The 24,571-nt window shown below is 43.3% G+C and overlaps 1 protein-coding gene across 2 annotated transcripts in view; it reads left to right on the top strand.

Annotated features, from left to right (window-relative positions):
* Positions 1 to 24,571, top strand: part of SGCD (sarcoglycan delta) — a 636,458-nt gene that overhangs the window by 498,743 nt on the left and 113,144 nt on the right. For both annotated transcript variants that reach the window (XM_073567884.1, XM_073567885.1), the window contains 3 exons: positions 7,861 to 7,962; positions 16,912 to 16,999; positions 22,905 to 23,024. In XM_073567884.1, coding sequence (XP_073423985.1) covers positions 7,861 to 7,962; positions 16,912 to 16,999; positions 22,905 to 23,024 — 310 coding nt within the window. The remainder of the gene's footprint in view (positions 1 to 7,860; positions 7,963 to 16,911; positions 17,000 to 22,904; positions 23,025 to 24,571) is intronic.

The raw sequence follows: 24,571 nt of genomic DNA, 5'->3' as shown, positions 1-24,571 counted from the left end.
ATACAATCCTAATCCTATATACTGGTCTACTAGTTTCTGTATACAGGCCTAGTCCTATATACTGGTCTACTAGTTTCTGTATACAGGCCTAGTCCTATATACTGGTCTACTAGTTTCTGTATACAAGCCTAATCCTATATGCTGGTCTACTAGTTTCTGTATACAGGCCTAGTCCTATATACTGGTCCACTAGTTTCTGTATACAGGCCTAGTCCTATATACTGGTCCACTAGTTTCTGTATACAGGCCTAGTCCTATATACTGGTCTACTAGTTTCTGAATACAAGACTAGTCCTATATACTGGTGTACTAGTTTCTGTATACAAGCCTAATCCTATATACTGGTCTACTAGTTTCTGTATACAGGCCTAGTCCTATGTTGTAAGTTCATTTTTCCCTTAACCAGTGAGGTCTGATGAACTCCCTCTTCTGGCGAAGGAAGGTAGTGAGGCTGATTACCAAACAGCTGAACAGGTAGATGATGTCTGGGTCACAGGAACTGATGATAAGGCAGCCGACGCCCTGCTGCCTTGCCGGTGATTTTCCTGCTGGATTCTTGGAGACCAGTCTGATTTCTGCTTCTCAAAGCTAAGTTTTGCTCTGCCTTTTGTACACTTTAGTTCTGGTTTTGTTTGCCTTGTTTTTTGGAGTTCAGCCATCCCCGGCCGGGGGTGAGCTGAATTCCATTTTTGTCTCTGATCTGTTGATCTCTGGCTCTGTCTTCAGAATATACCTGAGTGCTGATATAGTCTTTTTGAAGCCTAGCGACTTCAGGGCCTGTTTTTCCTATCAGTCTGTTGGTTCATTTTTGGATAGGGTTTTTGCGGATTGCAGACAGCAGCTTTTCTATCCTGTCCTATTTAGTTAGCTTGGGCCCCATCATATGCTCAACCTATCTTTCTATCTGTGTTAGTGTTTTTTCATCTTGCTTCACAGTCATTATATGTTGGGGGCTGCCTATTGCTTTGGGGTCTGCTCTGGGGCAGTTTAGATTTCCCCTTTCTGTCTTTAGGCTAATTTAGTTCTCCGGCTGTGATCGAGGGGTCTAGGGCACCGTAGGAACCCCCCACGGCTACTACTAGTTGTTGTGGATAGGTTCAGGGGTCTGCAATCCGATAGCTTCCAACTTCTCTGGTTTTCTGGACTTAGCTATTATTTTTGTTTTTTCCTCCTTCGGTGACTCATCCATAACAGAATCACCGGCCATACCGCAGATCCTAGGGTACTCAATAGCAGGAAAGAATTGTAAGAAAAAAAAAAAAAAAAAAAGGTGTCAGAATTTCTTTGTGTATATTTTTTCCTCTATATCTCTGAGGCCGTAGGGGGAATTTTTTTTTTCTCTCAATGGAGATGAAGCAATTGTCTGATCGTGTGGAGCAGCTCGCTGCGGAAGTGCGGGGAATTTCCGCCTATCTTACTCATTCACTTGCTGCTGAACCAAAGATCCCCACTCCTGATGTGTTTTTTGGGGATCGGTCTAAATTTTTGAATTTCAAGAATAATTGTAAATTATTTTTGCCTTGATGCCTAACTCGTCCGGGAGCTCCGTGCAGCGGGTTAAAATTGTCATCTCTTTGCTGCGTGGCGATCCCCAGGATTGGGCGTTTTCTTTGAAACCTGATGATCCTATTCTAAATAATGTGGATGCATTTTTTCAAACCTTGGGGTTGTTGTATGATGAACCTAATGCTATTGATCAGGCTGAAAAGGCCCTGTTGGCATTGAGCCAGGGTCGGGATTCTGCAGAGTTGTACTGTCAAAAATTCCAAAAGTGGGCGGTCCTTACTACCTGGAATGATGATGCCTTGGCAGCTCTCTTTTGGAAAGGTTTGTCAGAAACCGTAAAAGATACTATGGTGGGATTTCCTGTTCCCTCTGGTCTTGACGATTCTATGTCATTAGCCATTCAGGTTGGTCGGCGTTTGCGTGAACGCAAGACCGCACGAGAGGTGTTGCCACCTGTTGAACAAATGTCTGAACCTATGCAATGTGATAGAGTTTTGTCCAGGGCGCAACGTCAGGAGTTCAGAAGGCATTATAAGCTGTGTTTTTTTTGTGGAGATGCCTCGCATATTATTTCTGTCTGCCCTAAACGAGAGAAACGTTGTGCTCACACGTTTTCTGTGGGTGGTGTTCAACCTAAGTTTCTTCTGGCAATTACTCTGATCTGCTCCCTATCCACATTTTCCGCCAAGGCTTTTGTGGATTCGGGAGCACCTCTGAACCTGATGGACTTGGATTTTGCTAAACGTTGTGGATTTCCTATGACGCCTTTGCGGACGCCTATCCCTTTGAGGGGTATTGATGCGACTCCTTTGGCGAAAAATAAACCTCAGTTTTGGACCCAGGTGGTAATGCGGGTCGCCCCAGACCATCAAGAAAATTGCAGATTTTTGGTGTTGCATAATTTGCACGATACCATTGTTCTGGGGTTTCCCTGGTTGCAAATCCATAATCCAGTTTTGGATTGGAAATCTGTGTCTGTGGTGAGTTGGGGTTGTCGGTGTGCCCTTAGTGATGCTCCTGTTTTCTCCACCTCTCCCCAGTCGCATGATGTTCCTGACTATTTGGCTGATTTTTATGATGTATTTAGTGAGAATGAGTCTGCGTCTTTGCCTCCTCATAGGAGTTATGACTGTGCAATTGAGCTGAGCCGGGGTGTAAATTTCCCAAGGGTCGGCTTTTCAATTTATCTGTACCCGAGCACGAGGCTATGCGATCCTATATTAAGGAGTCGTTGGAGAAGGGTCATATTAGACCATTCTCTTCACCCTTAGGTGCTGGGTTTTTTTTCGTGGCTAAAAAAGATGGTTCATTAAGGCCTTGTATTGACTATCGTGCCTTCAACAAAATTACTGTTAAATATCAGTATCCGTTACCCCTGATTTCTGATCTATTCTCCAGAGTTAAAGGTGCTTGCTGGTTTACCAAGCTTGACCTCAGGGGAGCGTATAATCTTATTCGCATTAAGCATGGGGATGAATGGAAGACGGCGTTTAATACTCCGGAGGGACATTTTGAGTACCTGGTGATGCCTTTTGGGCTCACTAATGCCCCTTCTGTCTTCCAATCCTTCATGAATGATATTTTCCGAGACTTTGTGGATAAATTTTTGATTATCTATCTGGATGATATTTTGATCTTTTCCAAGGATTGGGACTCTCATGTGGAACATGTTCGGACTGTGTTCCGGATTTTGAGGGAGAATTCCCTGTATGTCAAGGGATCGAAATGCCTTTTTGGGGTACAGAGGATTTCATTTTTGGGATTCATTTTGTCTCCGTCAACTATTGAAATGGACCCGGCCAAGGAACAGGCCGTTTATGATTGGGTTCAGCCCACTTCTTTGAAGGCCCTCCAGAAGTTTTTGGGTTTTGCTAATTTCTATCGGAAATGTATAGCTAATTTTTCTAGTATTGCCAAGCCATTGACTGATTTGACTAAGAAGGGTGCTGATGTGCTGAATTGGTCTCCGGAGGCTGTTTCTTCCTTTCAGGAGCTGAGGCGAAGATTCACTTCTGCTCTGGTTCTGCGGCAACCTGATGTCTCACTCCCGTTTCAGGTAGTGGTGGACGCCTCTGAGATTGGTGCAGGAGCTGTTTTGTCCCAAAAAGATCCTGGGACATCTAAAATGAATCCCTGTGCTTTCTTTTCCCGAAAGTTCTCCCCATCCGAACGTAACTATGATGTGGGGAATCGGGAACTGTTGGCCATGAAATGGGCATTTGAGGAGTGGAGACATTGGTTGGAGGGAGCTAAACACCAGGTCGTGGTCCTTGCTGACCACAAGAATTTGATTTACCTGGAGTCGGCCAAACGCTTGAATCCTAGACAGGCTAGTTGGGCCTTGTTTTTCACACGTTTTGATTTTGTGGTCTCTTTTCTTCCGGGCACTAAGAATGTCAAGGCAGACGCCCTCTCTAGGAGTTTCTTTGCTGATTCTCCTGTTGTGACCAAGCCTGCTACCATCTTAGGCGAGGGGGAAGTTCTTTCTGCCATCTCGCCCGATTTGAGACGTGCTCTGGAAGAGTTTCAGGAGGACAAACCTGAGCGTTGTCCCAGTGGAAAGTTGTATGTTCCTGACCAGTGGAGGAAGAGAGTGATGTCTGAAGTTCATTGCTCTGCATTGGCTGGTCATCCAGGTATTTTTGGTACTAGAGATCTGGTGAGTCGGTCTTTTTGGTGGCCCGCCTTGTCTCGTGATGTCAGGAATTTTGTGCAGTCCTGTGGGACTTGCTCCCGGTCTAAACCATGTTCTCGCTCTAGTGGGTTGTTGATGCCTTTGCCGGTGCCCAAGAGGCCATGGACCCATATTTCAATGGATTTTATCTCTGATATGCCTGTCTCTCAGAGAATGACCGTTATTTGGGTGATTTGTGATAGATTCTCTAAGATGGTCCATCTTGTACCAGTCCCTAAGTTGCCATCTTCCTCTGAGTTGGTGCCCCTGTTTTTGCAACAGGTAGTTCGCTTGCACGGGATTCCTGAGAACATTGTGTCTGACAGAGGAGTTCAGTTTGTGTCTAGATTTTGGAGGACTTTCTGTTCCAAGCTGGGAATTCAGTTGTCCTTCTCCTCTGCATTTCACCCTCAGACCAACGGGCAGACGGAGAGAACAAACCAGTCTTTGGAGTCGTATTTGAGATGTTTTATTTCGGCTGATCAGGATGATTGGGTTTCATTTTTGCCCTTGGCCGAATTTGCTTTAAATAATAGAGCTAGTTCTGCCACTTTGATGTCACCTTTTTTTTGTAACTTTGGGTTTCATCCTCGACTTTCTTCAGGGCAGGTGGAGCCTTCTGCCTGCCCAGGTGTTGACACTGTGGTGGAGAGAATGCACCAGATCTGGGACCAAGTGGTGGATAAGTTGACTCTCTCCGAGGAAAAGGCCCAGCGGTTTTCCAACCGGCATAGGACCATTGGTCCCCAGTTTAAGGTGGGTGATATGGTTTGGTTGTCATCAAAAAATATCGCTATGAAGGTGGCTTCTCCTAACTTTAAGCCTAGATTTATTGGACGTTACAAGATTTTGGAGATTATTAATCCGATCTCTTTTCGGTTGGCTCTTCCTGTCTCGTTTAAGATTCATAATGTGTTCCATAAGTCCTTGTTGAAGAGGTTTGTTGAACCAGTAGTTCCTGGGGTGGCACCTCCTGACCCTGTATTGGTTGAAGGTAACATGGAGTATGAAGTAGAGAAGATACTGGATTCCCGTCTGGCTAGACAGAGACTCCAGTATTTGGTTAAGTGGAAGGGTTATGGTCAGGAGGATAATTCCTGGGTCTCTCCCTCTGATATTCATGCCGAAAGATTGGTGCGTGCCTTTCATCGGGCTCGCCCTGATCGCCCTGGTGGCATGGATGAGGGTTCGGTGACCCCTCCTCAAGGGGGAGGTACTGTTGTGAGTTCATTTTTCCCTTCACCAGTGAGGTATGATGAACTCCATCTTCTGGCGAAGGAAGGTAGTGAGGCTGATTACCAAACAGCTGATCAGGTAGATGATGACTGGGTCACAGGAACTGATGACTGGATATAAGGCAGCCGATGCCCTGCTGCCTTGCCGGTGATTTTCCTGCTGGATTCTTGGAGACCAGTCTGATTTCTGCTTCTCAAAGCTAAGTTTTGCTCTGCCTTTTGTACACTTTAGTTCTGGTTTTGTTTGCCTTGTTTTTTGGAGTTCAGCCATCCCCGGCCGGGGGTGAGCTGAATTCCATTTTTGTCTCTGATCTGTTGATCTCTGGCTCTGTCTTCAGAATATACCTGAGTGCTGATATAGTCTTTTTGAAGCCTAGCGACTTCAGGGCCTGTTTTTCCTATCAGTCTGTTGGTTCATTTTTGGATAGGGTTTTTGCGGATTGCAGACAGCAGCTTTTCTATCCTGTCCTATTTAGTTAGCTTGGGCCCCATCATTTGCTCAACCTATCTTTCTATCTGTGTTAGTGTTTTTTCATCTTGCTTCACAGTCATTATATGTTGGGGGCTGCCTATTGCTTTGGGGTCTGCTCTGGGGCAGTTAAGATTTCCCCTTTCTGTCTTTAGGCTAATTTAGTTCTCCGGCTGTGATCGAGGGGTCTAGGGCACCGTAGGAACCCCCCACAGCTACTGCTAGTTGTTGTGGATAGGTTCAGGGGTCTGCAATCCAATAGCTTCCAACTTCTCAGGTTTTCTGGACTTAGCTATTATTTTTGTTTTTTCCTCCTTCGGTGACTCATCCATAACAGTCCTATATACTGGTCTACTAGTTTCGGTATACAAGCCTAATCCTATATACTGGTCTACTAGTTTCTGTATACAGGCCTAGTCCTACATACTGGTCTACTAGTTTCTGTATACAAGCCTAATCCTATATACTGGTCTACTAGTTTCTGTATACAGTCCTAGTCCTATATACTGGTCTACTAGTTTCTGTATACAATCCTAATCCTATATACTGGTCTTCTAGTTTCTGTATACAATCCTAATCCTATATACTGGTCTTCTAGTTTCTGTATACAAGCCTAATCCTATATACTGGTCTACTAGTTTCTGTATACAAGCCTAATCCTATATATTGGTCTACTAGTTTCTGTATACAAGCCTAATCCTATATACTGGTCTACTAGTTTCTGTATACAAGCCTAATCCTATATACTGGTCTACTAGTTTCTGTATACAAGCCTAATCCTATATACTGGTCTACTAGTTTCTGTATACAGGCCTAGTCCTATATACTGGTCTACTAGTTTCTGTATACAGGCCTAATCCTATATACTGGTCTGCTAGTTTCTGTATATAAGCCTGGTCCTATGTACTGGTCCACTAGCTGCCAGCCGAACCACCGTTTGGATGACAGCTATCTCGTTTCCCCAGAAATAAGATGGTCTTATATTACTTTTTGCTCCGGAAAATTGGTTTGGACTTATTTTCAGGGGATGTTTTTTTTTTTCAATGAAAAGTAATCCACATTTATTCTTTAACAAAAAAAAGCAACTTTTATTCAAATATAATCATGTTCTCACACATACACTGCACAAACACGTGTATATACACTGCACAAACACATGTATATACACATACACTGCACAAACACATGTATATACACATACAGTGCACGTACACATGTATATACACATACACTGCCCATACACATGTATATACACATACACTGCCCATACACATGTATATACACATACACTGCCCATACACATGTATATACACATATACACTGCCCATACACATGTATATACACTACACATACACTTGTATATACACATACAGTGCATGTACAGTGCATACAGTGCTAGCCTAGTTCCTCTAGACTCCCACAGTTAGCGGACCTTTGCTGACATCATGGCCACATGACCATGAGTTCAGCAAAGGTCCTTGCAGTCCTATTCTCAGAGTAGAAATGCTGGGGGCCCGGGGTAATTGTCCAGTTTGCCAACCCCCTAACATCAGCACTGACTGTAACTAGGGCCTATTTTTGCAGTAGGGTTTATATTTACGCAATACTCCAAAAGTCCTGCAAAATCATGCTAGAGCTTATTTTCGGGGAAACACTGTGTATTGAACGTGGGGGTTTAGGCTAAAAATATTCTCATATTCAGGTATTTGTTCTTTATTTCAAGGCAATAAAAAGAGGATTGGTCTAAATCGTCTGAACCCGATAAGGTATCTCATCCTCATTCTGTCGAGTCTCTCGGTAACAATACTTTTCTTTGAATACCAATTGCGCCTTGATGTTACCTACAAGCCTTATCTTATCGCGCTTATAAATAATTCTGCATTTCACGTTTATGGATTTGCTGTATACAAAGTCCCTGAGTCCTTCTAAAAAAAAAGCTTGGATTTACTTTTCGGTTTTACTGTTCTGTGTTACAGGATGGAATGGGTAACCTGAGAATCACAGAAAAAGGCTTACGGCTTGAGGGAGATTCTGAATTCTTGAAACCTCTGTATGCCAAAGAAATCCGCTCCAGGCCGGTAAGTGTAAAGCTGACTTTGTAATCCCTAACTAGCATTTCTGTGCGGAGCCACCATCAGGGCAGCAGCACCACTGTTACTAATGCTAGGGAGTGGGACCCATGCAAATTATGGGTCCAAACTCAACCGCCTGCCCACCGTCACCCAATAAATAATGCAAATTATCTCCCTCCTAGAACAAAAGATCACAACCTTGCAACCATATATGTCTTGGTCCGAGCTTTGCAACATGACTAAAACTATCAACCAAGCCAGTTACTCATCTAATCATGAATTGCAAGGCTTTTTAAATAGTTGTTCATCCTTAATGTACAAGTCTGTAGTCACTTTGAGTTTATTATGCATAGTGCATGCTGTTAGGGTTCTTCAAAGTACGGTATATGATTTGCATACTTCCGGCCACATTCCGACTAGACGTGTCCGACATTGCTCAATACACTTGCGTTGAGAGAGGTCACATACGTCTAGTCGGCATGTGACCGCATGTATGTAAATCACATACTTGCGGTCACGCGCTCGCGTCTCCCGGCAACACAGAACCCTCCCAGCGCCAGCAAAGCATTATCCCCACCCCCACGGAAAATAACTATGTACATGTTTCATACATGCACATTAATGGACGTCAGGAATTCAGTGCGTAAGGTCCATTCAGGTGGATGTGTCATAATTTTTGAATTCTCTTTATAAACCACAAAGATCAGGATGAACAAAGGAGAGTTTAAAGGGAATCTATTAGTAGGATCAACGCAACTGAGCCGTCCATATGAGCATGCAGGCCATAGGAAGCTGAGTAAAATGATACGTTGATATCTGCAAGTCTTAAATCCAGAGTTACTCCATGTTATTCTTAATATGTAAATGAGCTGTTAAGATCTATGGGACAGACATAGATCTCCCTAACAGCTCATGTGCATATTAAGAAAAATGTGGATTTCTCAGGAATAAGACCTCGGATTTCAGCTTCCTATGACCTGCATGCTCATATAGACAGCTTAGGAGGGTTGATCCTACTGACATATTCACTTTAATACTCACCGGGGAAGGACAGATAAAATCAGAATTTAAATGGCAAAATAAAAATGTAATTATTATAAGCTCGCGTTACCGCTTCCCCTATTGTTAGATTGTGACAACCTCGTCTATTTATCGTCTCCTCCGGAGGCTGGTTCATAAACGTGATATTTTTACGTGTGAGAAATAGGTTGAAATCCCAAGTGAGGGAGGGATATCTATCTCATGCCATTTGCCTTGCGCCATCCAATAATACCGCACTGTTCTCTTGTAAATTATTCTTGCCTGCAGGTGTAAACAGCAGGTTTCCTAGATCTGTCCTTGGGGAACCAGAGTCACTCCAGGTTTTCAGCAGAACAAGTGAATCTGCAATCTCATGTGCCTGCACTTAGAGGTTTTAAAATTCAATTAAATGAAATCGACCAAGAGAAGAATTCGTGTAATCGTTTCTTTTACTCGCTTTTCTATTAAAAATTTTTTATTGACATCATATTTCAGAAGTCCTTGTTAGGCGAATCAAGTGTGACGATCGTTTAAGAAAGGGGGGTGGCTCAAAAAATAAAATCAGATGGAATTTTTTAAGATTTCTCTTTAGTTTTTTGTTATGGTTTTAAAAAAAACAGCTCACGATGAAATAAAAGAACGAATGGAGTAGTAGTGATCATAAAAATTGAGTGCAGACACTTCCTTGGTTCCCATACCGGTCTCTGTGCACCAACTATCATGTGACTACTGGCAGTGTCATTGCTGGAGCTGGGAGAACAGAGACCGGTAGGGAACCAGTGGAGGTTCAGCACAGAAGGTTCAGGGGGGTTGTTAAAGTTAATACTAATCTATTTGTTATTTTACCCCCTACTAAGTTGTTATTAAAAATGTCATGGAGCTGGAGAATCCGATTTAGGACGTTTTTTCCTGCAGCGATGGCAAACTGTTGGCTCCACAGGTATAGCCAGAGACAGCTAGACCCTAAAACCCACATTCAGCATTATTTTTTATACTTTTGGGGGGCATTTTTATATTAGTGTTAAATTCGTTATGGCTTTTGCGCCACGTTTACACTAGGTTTTCAGTCCTTGTCATTTTTTTAAGGCAATGCGGACGTAGGTCATCAATATGTTTGTCCTAGACAACCTCTTTTAAAGGGAATCTGTGAGCACGTTTTTGCTTTTTAATCTGTGAGCAGCATGAGTAGCAGTTATGATCTTGATTTCAGGGATGTGTCACTTGCTGAGCTGTGTGATGTTGTTTCAATAAAATCAGTGTTTTATCAGCAGGAGATTAAAACTGCCTGACTAGTTGTCACGTGCACAGCAGTCCGCATATCGGAGTAACCCCACCCTCCAACACTGATTGGCTGCTTAGTGATAATGTAGACAGGTAACTGCCAATCATGGGTGTGGGCGGGGTTATACACAGCTCAGAAGACTAAAAGGGAATCTGTCACCCTTTTTTTGGAGTATTAGCTGCCGGCATTAACATTAGGGGCTTATCTACAGCATTCTGTAATGCTGTAGATAAGCCCTCCGATGTAACCTGAAAGATAAGAAAAAAGAGTTAGATTATACTCACCGGAGGGGGCGGTCTGGTCCGGCGCCTCCCATCTTCACATGATGCCGTCCTCTTCTTCCCTTCCTGTCGTGGCTCCGGCGCAGGCTCACTGCTCTGCCTTGTTGAGGGTAGAGCAGAATACTGCAGTGCACAGGCACCAGACCTCTTCCGACGCCTGTGCACTTCAGAACTCTGCTTTACCCTCAACAGGACAGAGCAGTGAGCCTGCGCTGGAGCCACTACAGGATGGGAAGAAGAGGACGGCATCGTGTGAAAATGGGAGGGGCCGGACCGGACCGCGACACCCATCGGACCAGACAGCCCCCTCCTGTGAGTATAATCTAACTCTTTTTTCTTATCTTTCAGGCTACATTGGGGGCTTATCTACAGCATTACAGAATGCTGTAGATAAGCCCCTGATGTCAATGCCAGCAGCTCATACTCCAAAAAAAGGGTGACAGATTCCCTTTAACAGAGAAAACAGAGATTCTATCAAAACTACACCAAGCAGTGTCACTGGAATCGGTGTCTGCCCCTACATCATGCTGCTCTTGGATTCCATAGCAAAAACCTGCTGACTGATTGCCTTTATCCCATGATAAACATTTATCATCAATTCGTAGGTTTGGTGATAAATGTAAGTTCGGTGGTTGTCCCAGCAGTTCAGTAACGGGAATGAGGGACTCGTGTCCCTCTTGTGAATGGAGTGCTAGTGGACATGGGTAACCAACAATCCATACAGTTCTAATAGTCTATAGGAGAAGGACTACTCATGCATGACCACCACTCTCATTGAGTGACTGCCACTTTTGATGCATTTTTTTCAGTTTTTAGGGCCTTTAATTAGCTGCAGAGTGTTGGGTCCTGAGACCCCCACGGATCGTTCACAAGACCGCTGAGAAGCACGCAGCTGAGGAGGCACGTCTGTGGTGTTGTATTGATTCAATACTCCGCTATGTGCGTTCCTGCCTCCAAGCTGCGCATTTTTCACAGTTTTTTGAGGGACTCCTGGGGGGTCTTGTGACTTGGACCCGCACCAATTTGCAAGCAATTAAAGGGACAAAAAAAACTAAAAGAAATGGTCAAAAGTTTGTTACTATTTAAAGGGAACCTGTCACATTGTACTGTGATGACATCCGGGTGTGGTCTGATTTTCACAGACAGACATAAAGGAAAAGATGGAGAAAGTTGTTTTTTTTTTCTCCATGTATGAGAAAAACTGATACCACTCTGATCAAACTCGGATGAAAGTCTGATCAGAAGAATTGGTCCGTTTTCCATGTATATGGAGACATCAGTCAGGTGGACCTACCCTAAGAGTTTAATTATTAGGCTTGAGAATCTTGCACAAGTCTCGCGTCTCAATACCCGGCACTGCCGCCAGCATTCGGGACCAGAATGTGCGGCTGCATGTTTTTCTATGCAGCTGAGCGCTCCGGTCTGAGTGTCGGGTATTGAGACGCGAGACTCGTGTGAGTTTCTTGCAAGTGTGACCCCGGCCTTATTTGAAATCCCCAGTGAGTCTAGTGTCCGATCCAACTAGTAACTGACAGCAATCTCTGCATGCATAATCATACAGCGAAGACTGTCAATCACTGAGTAGGACCGCCCACTGGACTCATCATGCAAACAGGAGGGATTTAAATTGCCGTAATAAAATGCAAATTTTACAAAAACTTTTCCCGCAAAATGTATAATAATCTGATCAGATTCTCCTGCTCTATAACATTCTGCCCACAGATCAGATGTTATGTTCCCTTTAACCCAACAACATTTGAGGCGGGCTCCGGTGGTGAGACCGCATCTTTTCGATTTGATCAGTTGCCATGTGCTCCTAACAGCCGCGGGTGGAATCACGATCCACCCTCAGCTGTTAACATGTTAAATGCCACTGTCAATCTCTGGCAGCGGCATTTAATACGATCGCGTAGGAAGCGCATCACCAGGAGTTACCGTAAATATGATCATCTGATATCGTAGATACATGTGATGTGATGCACAAATAATACAGCCATATGGTGCCTTTATAATAGCGCTGTACCGTGAAGATATTCTAACGCCATACAGTGCTCAAATTGGAGAGTGTCAGATAACTCACCATAGAGGAAATTACGACTGGGCTGCGGACCCCTTAATGGTGGCCATGCCCTCCTTTACTATCATTTAGCGCTAGAAGTTACTCGTCAGAATGTCCTTTTGTCCTTTTTTTTTTTAGCTTTTAGTCGAGTTGACTGTATAAATGATTTCAGCCCTCCAGATATATTAGAAATATGGCCATTAACCCTTAGTTTTACTGACATCACAACTGAAGACGGGAAACGTATGCTGCGGATCAGTGGGCGCATAAACCGCCTTTACAGCTTCCTCGCTGGCAGGTTAATGATAAAGATTTATACAGACAGCGGAGGTCAGCGGGATCACCATCTGCATCTGCGGTAGCCGGGTTTCTGACTGATATAGTGTATGCCGAAGACCAGACATCCGCTCTCCGCTGGGAGTCAGGGCCTCCTAGTGCCACCGCAAGTCTACGCTACTGGAGCTCTTACTGCCAGACTCTGGTCGAATTAAGACGCAAAAGTACTTGTCACTTTCTGGATGACTCCAGTATTCCTTGGAAATGGAAATAACTAACATATATCATCTAAATCCAGATGCTTTTTTTCTTTCCTTTTATGACTGTGATATATATAAACCCTTGAAGCCGACTTGGTAATATACTTTCCAGGCAGCATCTTGATTGGTTTGGTCCCAAAGGTTGAGGCTGGTGGACAGTTTTATTTTCCAGAATTGACTTCCAACATATATTTATCTACACATGGTTGGGTTTCTCATGTAAGAAAACCAAAACGGTCATTCAGCATCAGCCGTCCGGTTGAATAACTGAGTACAGTCGAGGGGCGAGACGTCTAATAAGATGTATCACACTAGGCCCCTACGCAGTAAAGAGCATTTCGCCTGTAAAAAGGAAAGAAAAATCATCAAGAAAGGAGAGTTGTTGAAATGCTACTTGTCAAGCTCTTAAAAATGTTTCTCAACTTTTTCCTAGTTTTATCTGAAATTGGCACAACTGGGAACAACCCCGTTGGCCACCATTACAAATAAACAGTTAAAGGGGTTATCCAGGACTATTTAATTTTTTTTTTTACTATGTGCCTACCTGTCTGTTGTGCCCGGTGCTGATCTCTGCCGACACAGATCAGTCACAGACGGCAATTCACTCTGTGCTTTGTTGACGAGGTGTGACTGCCATCGTCATGCTGATTGACAGCCGGCTCCCCGCTGCCTATCTGCGGGGAGCCAGCAGTCACTTAGCATGACGTCTACAGTCATGCCCTATCGACAGCAGCACGGAAGAGGAAAAGCTGCTCTATTGACGTGGAGCAGCAGAATCACCGGCAAGAGCGGTCGGTGAATGCTTTGAGCCGGCGCAGTGAGGAACCGGCAGGTTATTGCCTCTGTTAGCAAAAACATTCCTGTTAGCTTTTAGGCCTAAAGTAAAAAATAAAATAGTCCTGGACAAGCCCTTTGGTAGACTAATCGTGCAATGATATAGATGATGTCATTCTGCGTAAGAAGGTAGAAATCTCTAAAACTGGTTGACGACTATATTAAGAGCCAGAATGGAAAAAAGGCCACCACATTTACCCACACCGGGTCACAATACTAATGCACTATAGACGACCCAGTAGGCCCCCATGATAAAGGTGCAAAATAGTGATGAAACAACCACTCACGAGCCAACCATTCATGGAGGGGGTGGTTGCCTGGTATTATTTATGCACATGGATGAGGCCATACACTTTTTTTTTCCCACAGGAAGGAGCCACGCCCTTTCATGGTGGCTGGACAAATTTGGGGTGCCTGTCCCAGTGGGGTGCACTTATATAGTGCTGGACAGCCCGCTTGATCTAATGGTTTAGGTGTGACTAATACACTACATGAATCTGTGTGACTTGCTCCATATACAAGTATTATTATTATTATTATTATTATACATTTATATAGCGCCATTTATTCACTGGCTGGCGCTTTATATGTGAAAAGGGGAAATATAGACAAGTACAATAAACATGTGTAAGACAAGGGACACACAAGTACAGAAGGAGCGAGGACCCTGCCCGCAAAGGCTCACAGTCTACAGGGGATGGGTGAGGATACACTAGGAGAGGGTAGAGCGGGTCGTGCGGCGGTTCAGTAGACAGAGGATCATTGCAGGCTGTAGGCTTGTCGGAACAGGTGCGTCTTCAGGTTGTTTTTGAAGGTTTCCATGGTAGGCGAGAGTCTGATGTGTTAGGGTAGAAAATTCCAGAGTATGGGGGAAGCACGGGAGAAGTCTTGTATGCGGTTGTGGGAAGAAGACATGAGGGGGGAGTAGAGAAGGAGATCTTGAGAGGATCGAAGGTTGCGTTCGGGTAGGTCCCGGGAGTTTATGTCATGGATGTATGGAGGAGACAGGTTGTGGATGGCTTTGTATGTCATAGTAAGGCCGGGGTCACACTGGCGAGGAATACGGCCGAGTGAGAGGCGCTAAAAGCACGCATTAGACACGGACCAATGATTCTCTATGGGGTCCCTTGCACCAGCCGTATATTTCTCATCCGTATTCTACAGTCCGTGCCAATCGCAGCATGCTGCGATTGTCAGCGTACTGCGGCCGTAACACGCCAATGCAAGTCTATGGGTGCGCAAAAAATACGGATTACACACGGACCACACATGTGACTTGCGAGAAATACACACCCGGTGTCTTTTAGCAAAGCCGGCAATTCAGTGCGCGATACAGTAAACTCACACTGACAGGTTTAATAAAGAAACAAAAGAATAGATATATACACATAGAATACATATATATGCATTCTATGTGTCTATATCTATTATTTCGTTTCTGTTAGAAACCCTGTCATATGGCTCCATTATATGTCCATTTTGCAAGGCGGCGAGAAAATCTCGCCATACGGATTGCATACGGATGCTTAGATGCGCAAAATACGCGACCACACCTTGATTACGGATGACATACGGAGCACTGTTTAGGGGCCATTCATCCGTATTACGCATGTAAAATACTGACCGTATTTTGCGTCGGTTAGTGTGACCCCGGCCTTAGGGTTTTGAACTGGAGCCTCTGGGCATTAGGAAGCCAGTGAAGGACCTGGCAGGTCCTTTTTAAATGGTCCCTAAATAGAAGAACGAGGTTACTCCATAAATCAGGGACTTCATCAAATAGCTGCCTTGTCACACAAAAGAAGACATGAACCCTTTATTGATTTAGGGAAAACAGGCCAAGAACGATGGCTTATATAGGTAGATGAATGAATATACTGTATGCACATCGGGCTACCGGTTGGACACTGGCCATAATACAATTTGTAACAGTATAGGATAATCAATGAGTAAAGAAATATACGGTTAAGGTATCTACAGTGTCGAATTGGACCATAGTCTGCAGGTTTTGAAGGATCTGAGTCCACATGAGTATTTTCCCCACATTGCATCCTTACTGGTGGTGTGAGGCTTGTGGTATTTCCTGATGATTTGCACTGCCATATTAGGGTGACATAAGTAATTAAAGATAACTTCTCAATCCTGCTATTTTAGTGGACCTCAAACTTTCCATAAATATGACATTTTTTTTTTTTTTTTTACCTGGTGTAATCCAGTGACGTCTTTCTTTTGTTCCTGTGCCTCTCCGTTACTGAGATATGGCCCCTTCTTCCCTGTATGTAATTTAGTCTTTTTTTTTATCTAAGTGGGTGCAGTCTTCAACACTTCTCATGGTGTCTTCTTGATGACCACACCCACTTGGCTAAAAAAGGACTAGATTGATATACACGGAAGAAGGGGCCATATCTCAGGAACAGAGAGGCGCAGGAGCACAAGAAAAACAACCCCGGATTCAGGAGAACAGCGGCCTTTACACCAGGTAAGCAAATTACATATTTAGCGCAAGTGCCATGTTCCCTTATAAACAAGGGAAAGGACAGCGCCTTATTTTGTAACCCCTTTCTCTGCTTATGCATTTACTCTGATTTTTATGTAAGTCTGATATTTTTCCCATAATTCCTATTGAGGTGATAGAGATGGAGATTTTTGGAAAAAAGCGGGAAAAATTCTACGGAACATTTTACAAAGATATTTCCTTAGCAAGAATGGCTAAGAATTAATGGTCACCATCAGACACTCTTGAATAAAACCTGACAAATGGTGATTTAGGATTCTGATATAGAAATGATTCTCATGATGACTTTCTAGTGTATGGATGAAATAGTGCATCCTCCCGGGTATTTAAATGATTAGGCACTGTGCACCATTTCCAATGTCTTGTGTGATCTTTTGGTATTGTAAATTATCAAGACCTAATCTGTTCTCCCCGTGTTGTTGTACCCGCAGGGAAGCCCGTTGTACCTTCAGTCGGATCGAAATATAACACTAAATATTCTCAACGAGGATATGAAGCCCGTCACTCAACTTGTCACAGGTAAGAAAGTTGAAAGTTCTTGACAACTTTCCAAGTAGGTCGATATGAAGATCGAGAAGATGAGAGGTCCTTGTGACAAGTTGCGTAGATAATTTGGCCTATTGTTAAAAATCTGTACTTTTTATTTACCGTAATTTTTTTTTTGGGTGGCCTTAAATTCTCAATCCAATAAAGTATATAAAGTAGTGTAGTACAGTGGGGAAAAACATGAGAGAGGCGTGAAATTGACATCATAAGTAGACCACAACTATGAGAGTCAAAATGAGAAAACAAATCCAGAAAATCACCTTGTCTGATTGGGAAAGATTTATTTTTCAAATTATGGTGGAAAATAAGTATTTGTTCACCTAGAAACATGCAAGATTTCTGCCTCTCACAGACCTGTAACTTCTTCTTTAAGAGGCTCCTCTGTCCTCCACTCATTACCTGTAGTAATGGCACCTTTTTGATCTTGTTATCAGTATAAGACTGCGTTCAAACGTCACGGTTTTATCGCGTTTTCACGGCGGTTTTAAACGCGTGCTTTTGCAGCGAAACACGAAAAATAAGCATCCCATGCAGTCCTATGGGATTCCGCAATGCTGTGCTAATGCTGAATTTTTTTCCGCATCGGAATCGCTTTGCGGTAAAAAACGCAGTATGCTCATTAATTTAGCGTAATCATGGCGATTCCGCCCACATAGCAATGCATTGTTCTGCTTACTTTCCGCATGTAGCTGTGCCCACCATGCGAAAAGTAAGCAGAACATTTGCGGATGGTACCCACATTCCGGAGGAGAGGAGACTGTCCTCCGGGCTTTGGGTACCATATCCCTGTAAAAAATAGAATTAAAATAAAAAATGTTATTCTCACCTTCCGGCGTCCCGCGCAGCCTTCCCGCCTCTCTCCACGCTCCCGGCATCTTCTGGTCCCAGTAATCCTTTGCGAGAATGACCGCAATGACATTGTGGGAGCGCGACGTCTCGCGGTCATTCGCGCAAGGGATTACTGGGACCGGAAGATGCCGGGAGCGTGGAGAGAGGCAGGAAGGCTGCGCGGGACGCCGGAAGGTGAGAATAACAATATTTTTTTATTTTTTTAATTATTTTTTACATCCTATCTTTTACTACTGATGCTGCATAGGCAGCATCAGTGGTAAAAAGTTGGTCACACTTGTCAAACACTGTGTTTGACGAGTGTGACCAACCTGTCAATCAGTTCTCCAAGCGATGCTATAGATCGCTTGGAAAACGCTAGCATTCTGCAAGCTAATTACGCTTGCAAATTGCTAGTTTTTCTGTTGTGAGTTCATTTTCCCCTTCACAATTGAGGTCTGATGAACTCCCTCTTCTGGTGAAGGAAGGTAGTGAGGCTGATTACAAAGCACCTGAGCAGAATGATGATGACTGGGTGACTGGGATTGCTGACTGGATATAAGGCAGCCGACGCCCTTCTGCCTTGCGGGTGATTACTCTGAGGGATTCTTGGAGACCAGTCTGATTCCTGCTCCTCAAAAGCTAAGTTTTCTGCCTCTACTTTTTTCATTTGTGTTTTGGTTTTGTTTTGCCTTGTTTTTCTGGATTTCTGCCTTTCCCTGCTGGGTGAGCTGAATTCCTTTTTGCTCTGTCTTCAGATAATACCTGAGTACTGATATAGTCTTTTTGAAACCTAGCGTCTTCAGGGCTTTTTTTCCCTATCAGTCTGTTGGCTCTTGTTTTTAAAATGCGATTTTCCAGGGGAATGGAATTCCGGAATTCTCGCGGGAACTTCCGCCGGAATTCCGCTACGTGTGAACTTAGCCTAAAAGACACCTGTCCACATCCTCAAACAGTCACACTCCAAACTCCACTATGGTGAAGACCACAGAGCTGTGGAAGGACACCAGAAACAACTGTAGCCCTGCACCCGGCTGGGAAGACTGAGTCTGCAACAGGCAAGTAGCTTAGTGTGATGAAATCAACTGTGGGAGCAATAATAACAAAATGGAAGACATACAAGGCCACTGATGATCTCCTTCGATCTGGGGCTCTACGCAAGATCTCACCCCGTGGGGTCAAAATGATCACAAGAACGGTGAGCAAAAATCACAGAACCACACGGGGGAACCTAGTGAATGACCTGCATAGAGCTGGGACCACCGTAACAAAGGCTACCATCAGTAACACACTACGCCGCCAGGGACTCAGATCCTGCAGTGCCAGACGTGTCCCCCTGCTTAAGCCAATACATGTCTGGGCCCGTCTGAAGTTTGGTAGAGAGCACTTGGATTATCCAGAAGAGTATTGGGAGAATGTCATATGGTCTGATGAAACCAAAGTAGAACTGTTTGGTAGAATGCATGGGGCCATGTATCGTGAGATTTTGAGTGCAAACCTCCTTCCGTCAGCAAGGGCATTGAAGATGAAACGTGGCTGGGTCTTTCAGCATGATAATGATCCCAAGCACACCGCCAGGGCAACTAAGGAGTGGCTTCGTAAGAAGCATATGAAGGTCCTGGAGTGGCCTAGCCTGTCTCCAGATCTCAACCCCATAGAAAACCTTTGGAGGGATTTGAAAGTCCGTGTTGCCCAGTGACAGGAGAAAAACATCACTGCTCTAGAGGAGATCTGCATGGAGGAATGGGCCAACATACCATCAACAGTGTGTGCCAACCTTGTGAAGACTTACAGAAAACGTTTGACCTCTGTCATTGCCAACAAAGGAGATATAGCAAAATTTTGAGATGAACTTTTGTTAATGACCAAATACTTATTTTCCACCATAATTTGCAAAATAAATCTTTCCAAATCAGACAAGGTGATTTTCTGGATTTATTTTCTCATTTTGTCTCTCGTAGTTGTGGTCTACCTAAGATGTCAGTTACAGGCCGCTCTCATCTTTTCAAGTGAGAGAATTTGCACAATTGGTGATTGGTGGCTGACTAAATACTTTTTTTCCCCACTGTATATATGTATGTATAGTATATAGAATACATTTAAAGGTTTGACCGCAGAATTGCTATTTCCTGCAAATTAAATTAGTCCATCGGTCCAGAATATGTTGTATGAATCATGAAGAGTTTTTCCAATTTTAGTGATTGTACAGTGGATAACGTGCTGTAAAATTTGGAGATATGTGACCTCAAAGATAAGATCACATGTCGTGTATTTTCCATCGTGATTTGAAAGCTGCTGATTAGCGATAAACTATAAATTACAGTTAGAACCTCAGAGGAAGTGTGGAATTTTGCTGCAGCACTCCCACAGGAGAAATTAAGTATTACATGGAATCCATGTATTACATGGGTGTTTAGCCCTCCCAGAGAGAGAGACCCTCATTTTAGCCTTTCTCTTTTCTAAGTAATTGATGGAGGTTCCAGATGACAGACTTTCCACTTTTATGATTTAATAAAGTATTTAAAAATAAATGTTATAAACTAGACAAATCCCTTAAAAAAAAAGTAAAGCTGGACACCACTGTCGTCTATTTTGGAAAACAAGTTTTAAAACATAATAACCTCTCAGCTGTGGGAGGTGACCCTCTGTCCCCTGCCATTTATCCTATTCTTCTAGCTCACCCTTTTCTACAATTGCTCACTATTTTGTAGGGGAGAAGAAGTCATGATGCTGCAATCTGTAGGTTTCTCGAACACTTAAACTAGATGAATGTTGGAAGTCTTTACATATTACTTTCGGTTATTTTGGCAGATAAAAATGTGTCCCCTGTTACCTTTCAGTTCACTGAGAGATCAGATTACAGCTGTCTATTGAAGTGTGGGAAGGTAGAGGAAGAGGGAGGAGCAAAGTGTGGGAACGGGTGGAGGGAGACACAAACAGATAGTGCTGCAGCTTTCAAGTATTTACCATGCCTTAATATATTGATTCACACTACTAAGTACTGCCGTGTAATGCCCCTCCTGCTCCTCTTCACTGTGAAGATGTGCCACATATAGCCAAAGAGCAGGAATCCCTCATGTATGGGTCTGCTGTGTATGGGATACATCATAGCAGCTAGTTATCCCATAAATTTTGTGCCCCTTTTACTAACTTCCATGTGAAATCGTTACTTACAACCAATTGTTAATTTGCAGTTAGAGCCATGAATTCTCTACATCCTTCCCTGGACTTGCAGGAGACCCATATATACCAGTGACTTACCATAAGTGCCTGCCATAGAGGAATGATTTGCTTACTGAATTTCCTTCTCCAGTGTCTTGCATGATAATTACATCTCCCTGGATATGTAAGGCCATAGATCAATATCTGTTGTCTGTTCTAAGTAGGCCATTCGTGTCATTTATTTTATATGGCGGGCCCTTTTGTTCCTAACCCGAATCGGTATTCAGTATTCTCCTTTTTTTCTTTTTTTTTTTTTACAGTAATAATTTTTCAGATTTTTAATACCGGTAACCTTTTACAATAATAGAGAAAGGTTTCTGAGCGGTATATCTTTGTTCTAAAGATTCAGCTAATACAATAAGTTCAAGGTATTGTTCACCGGAGAATTAAAGGGACTTTGTCCTATTTCTTTGCTCAAGTTCAAATAGTTGGAGCAGTGGGAAAGAGCCACCCTCTGAGTGAATCAACACTTTTAAGGTGAATTTGCAGAATAAGTTGTCCTCTGTGTGCTGTTTCGGACTGGGGCTGAGATTAAGCCCTGGGATTTGAAATCACACAGGCCCATGCTGTCCCAGTCCCCAAGCACCAGATGGGATACATTACTAATATTGCAGTAGATGAAGGAAAGGAAGATTTACTACCAATATTTTTAATGATACCTGTAGCCTGCTGGAGTAAGTGACGGAGTCAGTGACTTTGTGCTCCGTCCTAGCCCTTAACAGTATGGGTGTCTTGAGAACACCGATTCTGTAGCAGATAAGACAGCCCACAATCAGACAGGCCCTTCTGGCATTTGCCAGATGGCCAGTCCGGCCCTGTCTGTGTGTGTGTAGGTAAGGTATAAAAAACGCTTCTGGCAATCATATGACTTATAGCAGGAATTGTTCTCCAGTTTTCCTCTCTGCAGGCTATGTTTCTAATTTTCAGTTGTCTCTGAGCTGGTGGGTGGTAACTATCTGCAGTGAAATCTTCCATACACTGCACACTGAGACCGAAGGAGATCCTGATCTCCTGCCTACATGTAGACTTTGGTCAGAAGGAGCAGCAGTGGCATGGATGATATTTTACAGCAGTCGTGAGCAGAGTTACTGTCTCTTTATGCTTCTCACTCATTCTGCTCCTCCTTCCTCCCTGAAAGAGATAGCTCATCAATGTCTTATTGGTAGGGGGAACAGCCGCCGAACTGGTGTCGGCCGGAACTGCTCAATTGCAGAGCTGAACAGCACAGCTCAGTCGACTGCATAGTGGCCACGGGTATGTACTGCACATCCGGCCCCTACTCAAATCAATAGGTGCTGGATGTGCTGTACTGGCTGCAGCCACAATTCTGTCAACGAAGCTGTGCTGCGCAGCGCCGCCACTAAGCAGTTCTATGAAAAGATGCAACAGCATTGTTATTTTGTATGGACATCTTACCAAAACAGATATGTCCGGACAGTGTTCTCCTTTTTCATGAGAGTAGCCGTACGGACTTAAAGAGGAAGTTTACTTTCAGGATAATTTGTATACATGAAGAATAACACAATTTCTGACCATTATATGACTTGTATCCTTCTGTATTAGAAGCCTCAGCATTTTCTCTTCTCCCCCTTCCTCACCAAAGGTTTTTCTAGGCAGTGCAGACAGATTCGTAGACAGATCTAAGCAGTTTTTGAGCGCTAATGATCACTGCAATGGACATTAAAAATGTCCGATAAGTGGAGAAAGAAGCAGATTTCTCCGATTAGACAGATTACAAAGTTTCTTATCTTCATTTGTACTATTGATTTATGAAAAAAAAGTGTAGTTACCATTTAATATTTAACTTTTGTTTTGTTTATCTTCGCAGCATCGGACGGTATTCGGGCACGAGGGAATAATCTGGAGGTGATGTCAAACAAAGGAAAGCTACTGTTTTCAGCGAATGACAAGGAAGTGGTTGTGGGAGCGGATAGATTGCGCGTTTTAGGTACATTTTTATTAGTATCTTAATGACATCACTGTCCTTTCAAAGACTGTATCGTGTGTTAAAGGGATTGTCCAGATTTACAAAACACATGGCTGATGTTTCTTCATGAAACAGCACCACACCTGTCCACAGGTTGCGCGTGGTATTGCAACGCGTCTTCATTCACTTTCCTCATAATAACAGAGCTGAGCTTCAATAGCAGACACAACCTGGAAAAACAAAATGTGGTTTCCATGCTATGTGCTCACTAGAAGTGTTGAGAGAATGAGGCAGAGATGAGTTGTAAAATGTGGCAAATTGATTAGGGGCACAAAATAAGGATGAAGTCAGATGGCCATATAAATCGGACCAAGATCATAATGGAGTGCATGGACTGGCTGAAGGTGACAGCTGCAAAGAAATACATGAAGCTGTCACTCTCTGGTCGGGAGAGCCACTGGCTAGTCCATGCACTGCGGTGTGAGCTCATTTCAAGTTATACTGCCATCTGACTGCACCTTAATGGCTTACAATAAGCCAACCAAGAGATAGCGTACGACAGACAAAAGTGTCTAATTCCTTTCAAGGTAAAGCAAGATACACCATAGCAAATGTCGCTATGATAAATTTGGAATATCTTCTGCCTGGTCTAAATTTATTATATCAAGCTTAATAAGAGTATCAATAAATCTGCCCCAATGTATGATTGTAGGGAAAATTAAAAGGATTTTTCACAGAATTATTAAAAATTTAACTGAGTACCTCTTCCAGTTGCCGCTGTTCCTCTGATTCTGGAACAGTTTTTTGTTTTCCTCTGCGCCCCTCCGTTCCAAAGTTATGCCTCTCAGAAATAAAGGTGCAAATTTTCCCTTGGGCGTGCACCACAGAACCTCTCTGTGGGTTTTTGATTTTTCTCCTAGGATGCTGTCCAATCAAAATACAGCCACGCCCACAGAGAAAGTCTGTGGTACACGCCCTGTAGCTTCAAGGGAAAATTTGCACTTTTATTTCCGGAGGGCATAACTTTGGAACGGAGGGGTGCAGAAGATAAAGAAAAACTGTTCCAGAATCAGTGCAGAGGCAGCAACATTTGGAGGAGGTATTTGGTTTTAATGTAAAAAAATCTACTAAAAGGTCCTCTTTTATCAGCCTGGGTTGCAGGCGGTTACACCGAGAGACTGGATGTAATTGTGTCATGGCTAACAGCAGGACTTAATTGGTACAGGTTTCACTCTTTGAATTTACACATGAGAGTTCTCATTCCCTGACAACAAAGAGAGATCTTGAATAGGGTAAGGAATTAAAACACAAATGGCGTCATTTTCTCAGAACTGTCTAAAATAAAATTTGTCTTATTAACCCATAGCAAGCAATCAGCGCTTATCTGTAATTTTTCAAACTCCTCCTGATAAATAAAAGCTGTTCTGAGATTGGTTACTGTGCACAGCAAAAACAGTTTTATGCCCCAAAGTGTGAAGGAAAATTGTAATTTTTTTATTATATATAGTTTTTGGGGTTGTCCAAGCCAAGGCTTTGATGGCCAATTCTTAAAATAGGTAGTAAATACA

This window comes from Dendrobates tinctorius, unplaced genomic scaffold (genome assembly GCF_039654945.1).
Source record: "Dendrobates tinctorius isolate UK_male_01 unplaced genomic scaffold, ASM3965494v1 ptg000020l, whole genome shotgun sequence".
In the NCBI taxonomy this organism is placed as follows: Eukaryota; Metazoa; Chordata; class Amphibia; order Anura; family Dendrobatidae; genus Dendrobates; species Dendrobates tinctorius.
Note: the sequence above shows the minus strand (reverse complement) of the source record. Positions and strands in the feature narration are given on the sequence as shown.